Source organism: Diaphorina citri, unplaced genomic scaffold, assembly GCF_000475195.1.
Source record: "Diaphorina citri unplaced genomic scaffold, Diaci psyllid genome assembly version 1.1 scaffold1419, whole genome shotgun sequence".
NCBI lineage: Eukaryota > Metazoa > Arthropoda > Insecta > Hemiptera > Psyllidae > Diaphorina > Diaphorina citri.
This window is the reverse complement of record NW_007378845.1, coordinates 63,398-77,618: the sequence shown is the minus strand read 5'-3', so window position 1 is coordinate 77,618 and position 14,221 is coordinate 63,398. Positions and strand designations below refer to the sequence as shown.

General features: G+C 39.4%; 1 protein-coding gene and 1 long non-coding RNA gene across 2 annotated transcripts in view; both read right to left on the bottom strand.

Moving 5' to 3' along the window:
• Nucleotides 1–4,185, bottom strand: part of LOC103515813 (ubiquitin carboxyl-terminal hydrolase 3-like) — a gene marked incomplete at its 5' end in the record, with an annotated part of 21,761 nt that extends 17,576 nt beyond the window's left edge. The window contains 5 exons of the mRNA XM_017446825.2: nucleotides 531–721; nucleotides 1,391–1,512; nucleotides 2,647–2,710; nucleotides 3,182–3,289; nucleotides 4,019–4,185. Coding sequence (XP_017302314.1) covers nucleotides 531–721; nucleotides 1,391–1,512; nucleotides 2,647–2,710; nucleotides 3,182–3,289; nucleotides 4,019–4,185 — 652 coding nt within the window. The remainder of the gene's footprint in view (nucleotides 1–530; nucleotides 722–1,390; nucleotides 1,513–2,646; nucleotides 2,711–3,181; nucleotides 3,290–4,018) is intronic.
• Nucleotides 4,186–5,038: 853 nt separating this feature from the next.
• LOC113470169 lies at nucleotides 5,039–5,589 on the bottom strand. Its single transcript, XR_003393324.1, has 2 exons — nucleotides 5,549–5,589; nucleotides 5,039–5,267 (listed from the first exon to the last, which is right to left on the bottom strand). It is a non-coding gene; the product is annotated as an uncharacterized LOC113470169 (long non-coding RNA).
• Nucleotides 5,590–14,221: the final 8,632 nt, after the last annotated feature.

The following is a 14,221-nucleotide window of genomic DNA, read 5'->3' as shown; positions in this document are numbered from 1 at the left end:
TCGCCTTTTCCCGTGTACAGACGGGGTCGGCGTTTTTCGTCAGCCTCTCAATCAGCCCCAGGGTGATTGCTTTTAGGCGGACATTTTGTTTTGGCTACAAATTTTACGAGTGGATGTTCTTCACACTCAACCTTTGCTATTTCTTTAGCAATGGAAATTCAGGCTGATATACTCCCTGTTTAACGTCCCCCAGACAGGCAAAAAGTTTTTCCATAATATTGTAGGTAATTTCGTTAAGCACAGCCACACTACTATCACGTGACGTAATCGACTGAAAGAAGTGAAGGTCTACGTTTTAACTCGACCGTTTGCATTTAGTTTGGATGTTTGTTCCGTTATAACTCACGATTGCCCGTTCCGATTCTGATGAAATTTGGTACACTTCTGAATGACATCAATGCACGTCAATCCTTGAAATTTGGTGTCCCAGGTCCAATTTCGGTTCAAACTTTTGATCAAGCCAATAGATACCGCATGTATGAGTCTTGTAATAAATAATTAAGAGATTAAAACCAAGTGATCTAGACAACTCACCTCACTTAGAAGAGCACCACCGAATATATTGGTTACAATGGATGGTTTCGTATCTTTACCGCCGCCTCCTCCTTCTTCCTTCGCTTCTGTTGCTATAGTAACACTATCAGGGAGATGAACCAGCTCGTTATGAACGCGATCTAGCGTGTAGCGAAGGAACTCGTGAGCATCCTGCTGCCGAAACCACCTGGAAATAATAATGGTCCATCTTAATTGTGTTGAGCCAGGCTAGTTAGTTTACGAAGGAACTCGTGAGCATCCTGCTGCCGAAACCACCTGGAAATAATAATGGTCCATCTTAATTGTGTTGAGCCAGGCTAGTTAGTTTGATTGGTTGCGCGTCTGCCTTGTAAGCGCTAGGCTGTGGGTTTGATTCCTGAACGGGGCGGATTTTATGCTGCTGGGATAATGTTCGTTCTCGGAACGGCTGGCTTTCTCCTATCCTGTCTTCCTCCTCTCATCGATTTCGGGACAATAAGACCTTAGCAGTTATGGTTGTGTTGTCAAAAGATGGCACTCACTCGATTTGTTAACATTTCGTGGCAAATTAGAGTTTTGTTTCTGTTTTTTAACAAGAGTAGGTATTATTATTTTTCTTTTTTTTTATCCTGAGCTCACTTTGTCCCCATTTTTGGCAAAGAACAAGCGCCCACTTTTTATATTCTGTGTATAATTTCCTTTCCTAATTATTATTGCAGTTTTAATAACTTAAGTGTGTTTTTTTTTTTTTAAAAAATACTTTTTCTTATTCTTCTGAACCAAAAAAAAGGTACCTACCTACATAATATAAACCTAACACTTCTTGATCAACTTAAAACAAATGAGGAACATAAATTTAGCAGGAAATGATTCTCACCCGAACCGTGATGGCATCACTTTCCAAATGACCACGAACAATTCCTCGGGGGAAATTGCACTCTTGTTGTCCGCCAAATGGTGGTCCGTCAAACAGATGAAAACCTTGCGTAGCTCTTCCACCATCAGGATGCCACCACTGAGCCTCGTGAATAGCGTACGCTGTGTAGTGGCCCGAGTGCACGCCTGAGAGAAATGACGGAAAAAATGGTAATAGAAAGTAAAAAATAAAAACAAATGTATTATCTTATTTTAAAAAGGTCTGTCGCCAGCCTACTTAGCTTAGTTGGTAGTGCGTCTGCCTTGTAAGCGCTAGGGCCACGTGGGAGCTTTTTATTTGATGCTCCCTAATGTAGGGGAAATGTTTCCCCTCACATTGAGACTTGGCTCCTCCCCTTTTCAGTCTGCTGATAAAGTTAGGTACTTTGGGTGGGTATTCGGGTGGGGACCATGCTGCTCGTCACATCGGGTACCTTTACACAAGAAATAAGAACAAACTACTACACAGGAAATAAGAACAAACTACTACACAAGAAATAAGAACAAACTACTTCTTAGTTCAAACAAAATTATGGATAGATCTTTCCTTAGGGAGGGTATTCAACTCTATAACAGTCTCTATCGGACCAAGAAAAGTTACTTGGTCCCTTACACTTCAAAAACTCTCTCAAAGGGCGACTTCTTGAACTCACACCCTATGCCTTTGAAGAATTTACAGGTTGAGAGTATGACCTGGGATCTACCTATTCTTCTTCTCCCTTTTTTTCCCTCTTCTTCTTCTTCTTCTTGATTTTTTTCTATGGTGCATACTACAGCAATAGGATTTCGTTTAGATTTAAGTTTAGTTTTAGTAAAATCTTCTTGATTTTTTTCTATGGTGCATACTACAGCAATAGGATTTCGTTTAGATTTAAGTTTAGTTTTAGTAAAATAAGTTCCAAGGCCTAAATTTAAGAAAATTGTGAATACCGAAAGGTGAAAAAAAAAGAAAGAAAAATACAATAAGAAATATATTATTATTACCTCTCTCGGAGACTTCCTACCATACGCCCTCCACCACCATTCTGTTTTGTGGAAATCTCGGTGATGGCTGGGTATTATTAGGATCATAAATTTAGCAGGAAATGATTCTCACCCGAACCGTGATGGCATCACTTTCCAAATGACCACGAACAGTTCCTCGGGGGAAATTGCACTCTTGTTGTCCGCCAAATGGTGGTCCGTCAAACAGATGAAAACCTTGCGTAGCTCTTCCACCATCAGGTGATTGTTCAGATCCTTGAGTGATTGCTGATGATAGTAGGGAGACGCCTTTCGATACCTTTACACAAGAAGTAAGAACAAACTACTACACAGGAAATAAGAACAAACTACTACACAAGAAGTAAGAATAAACTACTTCTTAGTTCAAACAAAATTATGTATAGATCTTTCCTTAGGGAGGGTATTCAACTCTATAACAGTCTCTATCGGACCAAGAAAAGTTACTTGGTCCCTTAGACTTCAAAAACTCTCTCAAAGGGCGACTTCTTGAACTCACACCCCATGCCTTTGAAGAATTTACAGGTTGACAGTATGACCTGGGATCTACCTATTCTTCTTCTCCTTTTTTTTCCTCTTCTTCTTCTTCTTGATTTTTTTCTATGGGTGCATATTACAGCAATAGGATTTCGTTTAGATTTAAGTTTAGTTTTAGTAAAATAAGTTCCAAGGCCTAAATTTAAGAAAATTGTGAACACCGAAAGGTGAAAAAAAAGAAAGAAAAATACAATAAAAAATATATTATTATTACCTCTCTCGGAGACTTCCTACCATACGCCCTCCACCACCATTCTGTTTTGTGGAAATCTCGGTGATGGCTGGCAGTTGTTTGAAGAAATGCGAAAACTCTTGAATATTACTGAAACAGAGAATAGAATACAATATACCTTGTTTATCCTGCTCGAATGAGACTAAAAAGTCCCTTTACCCTTTACCCCAGCAGTCCAAACAAGGTCTCATGTATTTTATGGGTTTAATAACATAATACATAAATGTTAACAGAAGAAGACCAACAAACAGACAATTGTGTTACTTGATTGAATACTCGGGAATTTTGTCCATTCTAATTCTATTTTATGTTCATTGTTCATAAATATCAAAGTAACATACTTAGTTGCTTTTGTTCCTGGGATCTTATTCTTTTTAGATTAAACCTTGTTTATCTGCAAAATAAGACTGAATTTTCCTTTGAAGAGCATTAACATAGTAGTGCACTATTCCTGGGGTATTTCCCCCAAAAGAATGAACTTGATAAACCTTGTTCATCTTCTAAAACAGTACTGCAACGTCCATTCACCCCAGCAATCTAATCACCCATTACTCCTGCAGTAGGTATTTATGATGGGTTTCACCAATGACTTAATGAGAGATTTCATTAATTGAAGATTTTTTAATGATTAAAAAAGGAATTTTTAATAATCCAAAAAAAAAGGAGTTTTTAATGACCCAAAAAGGAGGAGTTTTTGAAAACTCCTGTTTGGGCCATTAAAAACTCCTTTTTAGATGGTTAAAAATTCTCCCATTAGTTAATTAAATCTCTCATTAAGTTATTTGTGAAATCCACCATTAGGGTTGTATTAGAACCTACCTTAACGATTGCAGCACAGCATTCATAAAACATGTGTTGCCTAGATTTTTCAAGCCTACAACTTTCTTGCTAACATTTGATGATGTTGAAGACGTGGAGTCATTCCTACTACGCCTTCTCTTCCGTGTTTCTCTCCTGTTGTTCTGTTGCTCCTCATTCTCGTTACTTTGTCAACAATAAAAGAACTTTGAAAAAAATAGTAAAATAGTCGAAAAATACGAACTACTTTAGCACGCCATCTTAATTTATCCTTCCAGCTGTTTTTGCTCAAGATCAATACGAAAACAAGGATATTAAAAGAACTTTGAAAAAAATAGTCGAAAAATACGAACTACTTTAGCACGCCATCTTAATTTATCCTTCCAGCTGTTTTTGCTCAAGATCAATACGAAAACAAGGGGAATGAGAGAACTTGATGAATTTTATGCACAAAAAGAAACAGAAAAAGATTGTGAAGCCAGCCATTTATAAAAGATCCGTTCACACGATTTCTTTTCTTGATAGAACTTTTAGGTCCGATATCAGTGAGGGGAGGGGGGGGGAGTTTTTTTTTTACCCTTAGCCCAAAATTTTGATAGGTTTGATATTGATAGAGGGGACTTTTTTTTTGAAGAGAAACTATATTGAGTCTGGACGTTTGGTAGGAACCCTCATGGCTAGATGACGAGTCCTAGTGTGGGTGTATGAAAATGGTGAACCACCTTCACAAACCCACATCAGGCTCCCGCGATAGGGAACTGTAACTGCTCAGGTCTTAGCGTCCCGAAATCAAAGAGACATGTAAGACAGGGTAAGAGAAAGTCAGCTGTTTCGAGAACAAACCTTATCCCTTCAGGATAAAATCCACCCTGGGTGGGAATCAAACCCACGGCCTAGGGCACTTACAAGGCAGACACGTTACCAACCAAGCTAACTAGACCTGAGAACGTTAGAGGTTGTGGTTAAGCTAGGCTTGCTTTTTTTTCTCTCTTCCAAATTGCTAGTACCGTTGAACCCACCTTACTGGAAAAACTGACCAGGCATTATGTCTGAAGTTGCTCAGAGATAACATACCCATTGATGCAACCTGGTCTTACCTCAGAAACATAGATAGGCCTTTACACAAGGATCTAACCCAGGAGGGATTGGTACATACCACATGCAATTGTTAGAGTGCCCAATTGAAAAAAAAAGAAGTATGGACAGGAAATGTTCGTCTCTTCCACGTCCATCCTTGCATTCTCTGAGGTCTTGACATTTACAGTAGAACCTAAGAAGTATGGACAGGAAATGTTCGTCTCTTCCACGTCCATCCTTGCATTCTCTGAGGTCTTGACATTTACAGTAGAACCTATTATGATGAGGTCTTTTTTTTAATTTTTTTAAGAGGTTTGACAGAGGGACCTAACTGCTAAGGTCTTCTCGTCCCGAAATTGAAGAGAGAATTCCGAAATCAAAGTGAGCCAATCTGAGACCAAACATTATCCCTTGAGGATAAAATCCGCCCCGAGCGGGAATCGAACATGCGGCCTAGCACTTACAAAGTAGAACCTCAATTATTTCAACTAATTGGGACCAGATGTAGTTGAAATGATCAAAGCTGAAATGATCACTTTCTATGATCTTTTCCTCTGATAAGATAGGATATCCTTTGAAAGATAGAAAAAAATGGCTTTTGGAGTTGAAATAATCAAGGTTCTACTGTACGTACTTCAAGGAGAAACACAATGTGTGTAGTCAACTCATCATTGGAGAACACCATGGTTAATTCAATCTTCTTTTTTTCGCCTTTTCCCGTGTATAGACGGGGTCGGCGTTTTTCGTCAGCCTCTCAATCAATCCTAACTACGCTGATTGCTTTGGGCTGACATTTGGTTTTGGCTACAAATTTTACGAGTGGATGTTCTTCACACTCAACCTTTGCTATTTCTTTAGCAATGGAAATTCAGGCTGATATACTCCCTGTTTAACGTCCCCCAGCCAGGCAAAAAGTTTTTCAATAATATTGTAGGTAATTTCGTTAAGCACAGCCACACTACTATCACGTGACGTAATCGACTGAACGAAGTGAAGGTCTACGTTTTAACTCGACCGTTTGCATTTAGTTTGGATGTTTGTTCCGCTATAAATTCGCGATTGCCCGTTCCGATTCTGATGAAATTTGGTACACTTCTGAATGACATCAATGCACGTCAATCCTTGAAATTTGGTGTCCCAGGTCCAATTTTGGTCCAAACTTTTGATCAAGCCAATAGATACCGCATGTATGAGCCTTGTAATAAATAATTAAGAGATTAAAACCAAGTGATCTAGACAACTCACCTCACTTAGAAGAGCACCGCCGAATATATTGGTTACAATGGATGGTTTTGTATCTTTACCGCCGCCTCCTCCTTCTTCCTTCGCTTCTGTTGCTATAGTAACACTATCAGGGAGATGAACCAGCTCGTTATGAACGCACAGGCAAAAAGTTTTTCCATAATATTGTAGGTAATTTCGTTAAGCACAGCCACACTACTATCACGTGACGTAATCGACTGAAAGAAGTGAAGGTCTACGTTTTAACTCGACCGTTTGCATTTAGTTTGGATGTTTGTTCCGTTATAACTCACGATTGCCCGTTCCGATTCTGATGAAATTTGGTACACTTCTGAATGACATCAATGCACGTCAATCCTTGAAATTTGGTGTCCCAGGTCCAATTTCGGTTCAAACTTTTGATCAAGCCAATAGATACCGCATGTATGAGTCTTGTAATAAATAATTAAGAGATTAAAACCAAGTGATCTAGACAACTCACCTCACTTAGAAGAGCACCACCGAATATATTGGTTACAATGGATGGTTTCGTATCTTTACCGCCGCCTCCTCCTTCTTCCTTCGCTTCTGTTGCTATAGTAACACTATCAGGGAGATGAACCAGCTCGTTATGAACGCAAGCTTGAGGGAGGGGGGTCTGGGCCCCCTCAACCTCCCCCCTATATATATATATGGCCCTGATCTAATGGCCTATACAAAACTTACAGACACAGACTGTCTGAAAGACCTGGGTCTCAGGCTTTTTCTACCATACACATTAGGATCATCTGACAGACCTATGTAGGTCTATGTCTATCTAATGGTCTAAGAGTCCATTTAGCCCACTCCCAACAAAATCTATGGCACTTTTTACTTTCTATTACTTCAGTATAGCAGAGCTATACTAGTAATGAAAGTATTGCAATCAGTCCAAATTTTTTATGCCTGAAACTCACACACAGATCATCTGACAGGCCTAGATCTTAACATCTGGTGGAAAAAGCTTCAGACCCAGCTCTTTCAGGCCCATGTCTTGAGCACATGTTCCGACTGTCTGAGCAGGTGTGACAGGCATTAGAAATATCTATGTTAAAGCACTAGAAAAGATTTTTATTGCAAGATCTGTCCTATACAAATGAACAGATACCTACCTCACAAGAAAAAAAAACCATTTTTGAAGAGGAGAGGGCTGCAAGAGAACTGATTCTTTGTACACACTGTATACCAATAAAATCATATTTATTTAGCTAGGGCTTTAAAAAACATCCAAAAGCGATACGATTATTACGAATGTAAGTCAAAAGAGAAATGAAGAGATAGGGATGGGTAAATATTCTCTGAGTCGATTCAAAGAGTCGAATATTTCAAAAGAATCGTGAATCGCGATTCTTAATTTCAAAGAATCGCGATTCTTTGAAGAGTCGCGATTCTTTGAAAAGTCGAGGTTGTACCTACGTTGCCGTGCCCTGTACAACTACAAACCTTTAAAAAATGATAATATGCATCAATTTCCTAATAATTAATACCTAGTTATTTCTGGAAAGATCCCAAAAAATCTCAGAAATTGCCTTACATCCAACTATGTACTTATCCTGAACTAAAGTTCACACTTCACAAAGAGAAAATGAGAAAAACAAAAATACTTATTTGCTAGCAAATTTAATGATTTCATACCAAAGATACAGGGTGACCCTATAATTTTGCCCAGGGATAAAGGGAGGGGGGCACCTCAATGACCTCCTTAGAGTGCCTGGGCATTTCGAGTTTAAAACATGAACACTAGCTCAACTTTAACTTTCTGTGGCTCTGCAGCTAATTGCCTTCCATTTATTTTAGCCTTTTGGCCTCAAAACGAACAAAGGTTGACCTTACCTGCACAGGCTCTCCTCTTCACACTATTCTTCACAAGAGAGCTGGGCTTTCTGCCCAAAAACTTGACACTTTGGGCTACATGAGGGCAGTTCTTGTCCATCATGCAAACTGGCGAATCCCGACACAAGAACCAGTTTACCAGTCAGGGAAAACACTTCAGACGACCATTGGTGAAGGTTCTTTGAACTCACACAAAAAAGGATAAAAGAGGACTTGTTTTCAGGAGGGGCAGTTCTTGTCCATCATGCAAACTGGCGAATCCCGACACAAGAACCAGTCAGGGAAAACACTTCAGACGACCATTGGTGAAGGTTCTTTGAACTCACACAAAAAAGGATAAAAGAGGACTTGTTTTCAGGATGTCTGCAAGTTATGTTTCGCAACCGAACCAACTTTGAAACTGAACGCCGAATACTGAGAGAAAACGGGCTTGAACTCTACGGTTTAGCCTAGACCAAAGTAGAATAATATTTTAAATTCAACTCCTCGAAGATTTTTGCACAAACAATAAAAATTGAATTTTCAAGCAACCTGATTGGTGCAGAGCTAGTTGTGTTTCCTAACCTGGCTGTAACCTCGCTGGATGCTCCAATCAGAATGGAGAAAAATGCCGGACACCTAGACACTCTTTATTGAGATACATATTTGGAAAATCATACAAGGCTGCAATGAGCACCAAAGTTGTAATATAATTACCTACCTATGTAGTAACACAAAGAAACGTATTTATTTATTTACTATGATTTACCTATTTTGATTGGATTCTCAAAAGTTGAAAAAGTCATAGTAAGAAGTTCCACTATATATGTAGGTACTCCTAGGTAAATGTGTACTAAGTAAATAGGTAGGTAATAGGTACGTATGCTTATTTGCTTACCATCCACTCTCTATTGTAGTATAGGTAGTTACCTGCAAGTACGCTTAAGACTTTCTTTATTTCGTCGCTTCAAAAACTAAATGGGCTATAAGGATGGGTATACCATGTATGTATAAAAATTTAGTATGTTCTGAGAGTTATATTGAAAAACAATAAATGGAAACTTATTTAAAAAATAAAAAAAATAAAAAAAAAACAAGGTGCCGGAAGCCCAATCGAGTGACTGGGTTTCGGAACTCTAATATGGAACCCCATAGGTATCGGGAAGCTCAACACTATAATATGTATAGCATTCCAACAACCTAAATCAGGGGAAGTAACTCAATAATAGAGTTCTTCCACCCTAACTTGTGGCACCCTGTCACCTATTTTTTCCTCAGTGTAGGGGTTGGCGCTTCTGGTTTCACAGCGACTGTTTATATTTATTCCCCAACCATTATGTGATTAGTACGATTACAGCAGAGAAAGTAAACCGTACAACTCGTATGAGAGTAATGACTGGCAGTTAGGTTTATTGATTAAAATTTACATCAAGTTCTTCTGCATATATCTTACTCAAAATTATCCTGCTAAATTTGCCTATAGAAGAGAAAAAGCCAGTCTAGTTTGCCTAGTTAGCTTGGTTGGTAGCGCGTCTGCCTTGTAAGCGCAAGATTCGATTCCCGCCCGATGGGATAATGTTCGTTCTCGGAACGGCTGGCTTTTTTATTTCCTTCTCTCTTCGATTTCGGGACGATAACATCTAAGCAATTACAGTTCCCTCTGTCAAAAAATAATACATATTAAAGTTTTGATTTGAATACAAATACAAACAGATAAGACCTTTGTTGTTCACTTTATCACAACCTGAATCGCTAAGGCAACTTTATGGGTGATTGGTGTCTGGATGGGTGACCAACAAGGTAATAGTGTGTTGTTGTGACCAACAAGGTAATAGTGTGTTTTCTCAGCTCCACTCAAACTGGTTAAAGTTAATGTAAGAAGTTAGGTAATTTTGAACTAAATGGAGGCTAAGCCCCACCCCATCACTAAAAACAATGAAAGATAGACAATAACATTAATGTTCTTCCTTTTCTCAAGTGTCTATCCTAAGTGGATATTACCTATCTATCATGTTAGCTATTATGACTTTGATGGCACCTCCATTGAACTGAGTTTGATATTTGGTGAGACCACTCAAATAAAGTTTATAATAAACAAATTTCAGGAACATTTCACAGGTGTTACTTACCCGGCAATTTTATTTCTCAGGGGTTTGGTGGGAATGATGGCAATTTCTTCACATATCCTCTTGTTGGTGTGGAAATCCAGTGTGAGCTTAGTGTAGTATTTCTCGATGATAACTCTGGAAGCTTTCTTCACAGTCTTGGTTCTGACACGACCCTAGGTGTGGACAAGACATGGAATTTGATGAGCCAAGATATAAACAGAATTTATCAATAAATGGTGGATTTCACCAAAAAAATTTCAGCTATAAGAAGGCCTGTTAAGCTGACAACCTGTCAAGTTATTTGAATTGTTTAGGGCTGTAAAGGGCCAAAAAGTAGGTTGAAGATACCCATTCAATGTCACCTAGGTAGATAAGGCTTTCGCTTTCTTCTGGGACTTGGGAGGATTTCTTATTATCCTGGACTGATTCTGTTTCCCTGCTACCTGCTACATTCTACAATGGTACGCCGACGAAGGTACTCAGAGATACGATTTCAACACGATTATAAGTCAAATTCCATTTCTGTTCGGAATTCGTCAACAAACCATATTTTTCTATGGACATTTCTTTGGCCGATCAATGGGATAAATCAGGATAAAACTTACCATTTTGAGTAGAAATTTGAATTTCTAGGGAGCACAAAAAGTAGATTCTTCACACCTTGGTGTACATCGAACGAAAGACTGGAGCAAAACAAAACATCCAAAAGCGATACGATTATTATCTTTGAGTCGAATATTTGAAAAGAATCGAGTCGTGGTATTCGAATATTCAAAAAGAGTCGAATATCCCATCCCTTGAGTAGAAATTTGAATTTCTAGGGAGCACAAAAAGTAGATTCTTCACACCTTGGTGTACATCGAACGAAAGACTGGAGCAAAACAAAACATCCAAAAGCGATACGATTATTACGAATGTAAGTCAAAAGAGAAATGAAGAGAACAAGAGAAGTGCGGATGAATACAAAGATGCCTACGAGCCTACGTAGTTCTGTAAAAATCCGATAGAGCGCAGCACATATACCAATTTGAACTTCAAGGAGGTGAGAGAAGACTGGATAGGTGTTGAGTAGGGAAAAAAGTGAAGCATAAAAACTAAAAGCCTACCTACCTCCTTGCCCGCGGGAGACCCAGGTTCGATTCCCGGCGGGGTCAAAAATTTACATCATGCAAAAATGATTGATTCCGTGACTGGCTGTTGCGGGGAACACTCAACCTTGTGAGGAAAATGAGTAGCTATGTAATATAAATGCGCATAGCGACCAGATTCGATTCCCGGCGGGGTCAAAAATTTACATCATGCAAAAATGATTGATTCCGTGACTGGCTGTTGCGGGGAACACTCAACCTTATGAGGAAAATGAGTAGCTATGTAATATAAATGCGCATAGCGACCGGTGCCAGCATGGTAGGTAAGCATTGGGTTTAGGATTATTGAGATGAGACCGCCTAGGGGTCGGGATGTTGTTTAAAATTTCAAGCAACCTGATTGGTGCGGAGCTAGTTGTGTTTCCTAACCTGGCTGTAACCTCGCTGGATGCTCCAATCAGAATGGAGAAAAATGCCGGACACCTAGACACTCTTTATTGAGATACACATTTGGAAAATCATACAAGGCTGCAGTGAGCACCAAAGTTGTGATATAATTATGTATTAGTAACACAAAGAAATGTATTTATTTATTTACTATGATTTACCTATTTTGATTGGATTCTCAAAAGTTGAAAAAGTCATAGTAAGAAGTTCTACTATACATATATGTAGGTACTCCTAGGTAAAAAATGTGTACTAAGTAAATAGGTAGGTAATAGGACTAATAGGTACGTATGCTTATTTGCTTACCATCCACTCTCTATTGTAGTATACGTAGGTAGTTACCTGCAAGTACGCTTAAGACTTTCTTTATTTCGTCGCTTCAAAAACTAAATAGGCTATAAGGATGGGTATACCATGTATGTATAAAAATCTAGTATGTTCTGAGAGTTATATTGAAAAATAATAATAATAATAATAATAAAAAAAAAAAAAAAAACAAGGTGCCGGGAGCTTGAAGTAAAAAGAGAAGAAAACAAATCTTCACACCATCTGTTTGAGCTTTTTAGAGACGCCTCGTAAGTGGGAGAGCAGGGAGAGGCAATGTAGTGACAACCCAGAGCGGGGAAGGGGCGGGGGAGCTTTTTAACGCACCGACATGCCGCGGGACCCGGGTGCAGAAAACTATGCGCGGATAGAGAATCACGAAAAACGAGGTGTTCCGAAATGCGAGAAAAAAAAAAAAAAAAAAAAACTGTCTCCCTTGACATTAACGAATCTGCAATCAGCAGCCGCCTTTAGCTTGCCCCTTCGTATTTTTTCGGTCGCCCACGGCAAGGCTTTGCGATGTGGATAGGGTAGCCCGGTCCCTTAGCTTTGGCATATCGCGAATGTCGTCCGCGTCGATGGTTGGTTTCGTATGATCCCTGCGATCTGACCGACAAATGACTAAGATATCCCGTTTAATCGTCCTATTAAATCGTCCTATTACGTCCCTCTTGACTACCATTTAAAATTAGTCTATTTGGATGCTGACGTCAGGTATTGAGAGTATGCTCAGACATGACAAATGAAGAGAGACGGAGGATAGCATGATAGTGTATTACCAACCCCGTAATTAAGCAATTGCTATGTTATACATACTACATATTCATGCGAGCTACTCTCTTATCTTTTTCTTTACACGTCGGCCATTAGCACGTGGAAACGTGTGCACTCTTTGTGTCCGCTATAGCGACGCGACGAGCGCTAGACTGCAGGGAGAGGAAGCTCCGAAACGGTGCGCGCACAAAACCAAACCGAGCGCACTATCACACAATGCGGCGTCATATACTTGACGCGTAGAACTTCGCAGTGTTGAGTAAACATCTGGTAGGAGAGAGATATATACAATGCGTTTACTTTCTACACACAATAACACAACATTAGACAATTCGAGCACACACATAACGCGCCCCTAAAACCTAGCGCTGAAGAATCAACACTTATAAAACAAAAGTATTGAAGATAACACAATATACTACACATCCTTATATACTATAAATGCAACAAACCACTAAGACAGATACACACAAAATATAACAGCATATAACACAACACAGGATAACAAACACTCATACTTATTATCTCTTCTACGACAGCGCGTCTCGCTCGTGCCGAACACATATTCACAGTGTTCGGCACACACTTCACACACTTGATATAATTAAAAACAACAGCACGCATCACTATGCGCTGCACAACGTTCCAACTCAGAAATACGTTAATCTCTCGTTACTGCACTTTCGCGACTTAGTGCATCGTTGATACTCCTGTTTTCAGTCTGAAGAATACATCGTCATAGTATATGCCAGACAGATCGCGCTGTTGTAATAAGATGAGGTTTCTAGACTCATGCCTAATACATCACAAAACACGTAACTCGTTATCTTTCGGCGGTACATGTCGTTTTTCCAAATCTCTTTCTTTCATCAGTGTCGATAACGTTCTGTGGACAAGAAACAAAACAAACCGAAACATACCACAAAGCACCTGTCTTTAAACGTGGTGGTAAAAGCGACAGGACCATTTTTCTGGAAATCAACGGTCCATATATCCAGCCTGGTTAGAACCTACTCGAGGAAGATACCCTCTGTCGTCTGTCTGTCTGTCTGCGTCTGCGCTGTCTCCCTGTCTGTGGCCTTGCGCTTATGTCTATCAGTCAGGGAATATGGAAAAAGAATGATAACATTATCTATTTCCTTTCCTTGCTGATTTTTAACACCACTGTCCCGAACGTGGCGTGTTCACAATCAAACCTTTCTTGCAGATAATACCACCAATGAAAGGGCGCACTAAATCCACAACTTTACGCACTATGTAGTAATGATCCAGCTCGAGGGCTCATGGTCAATCACGGATATATCTCTCTCTCGGGTCGAGTGAGCTACCGAAGC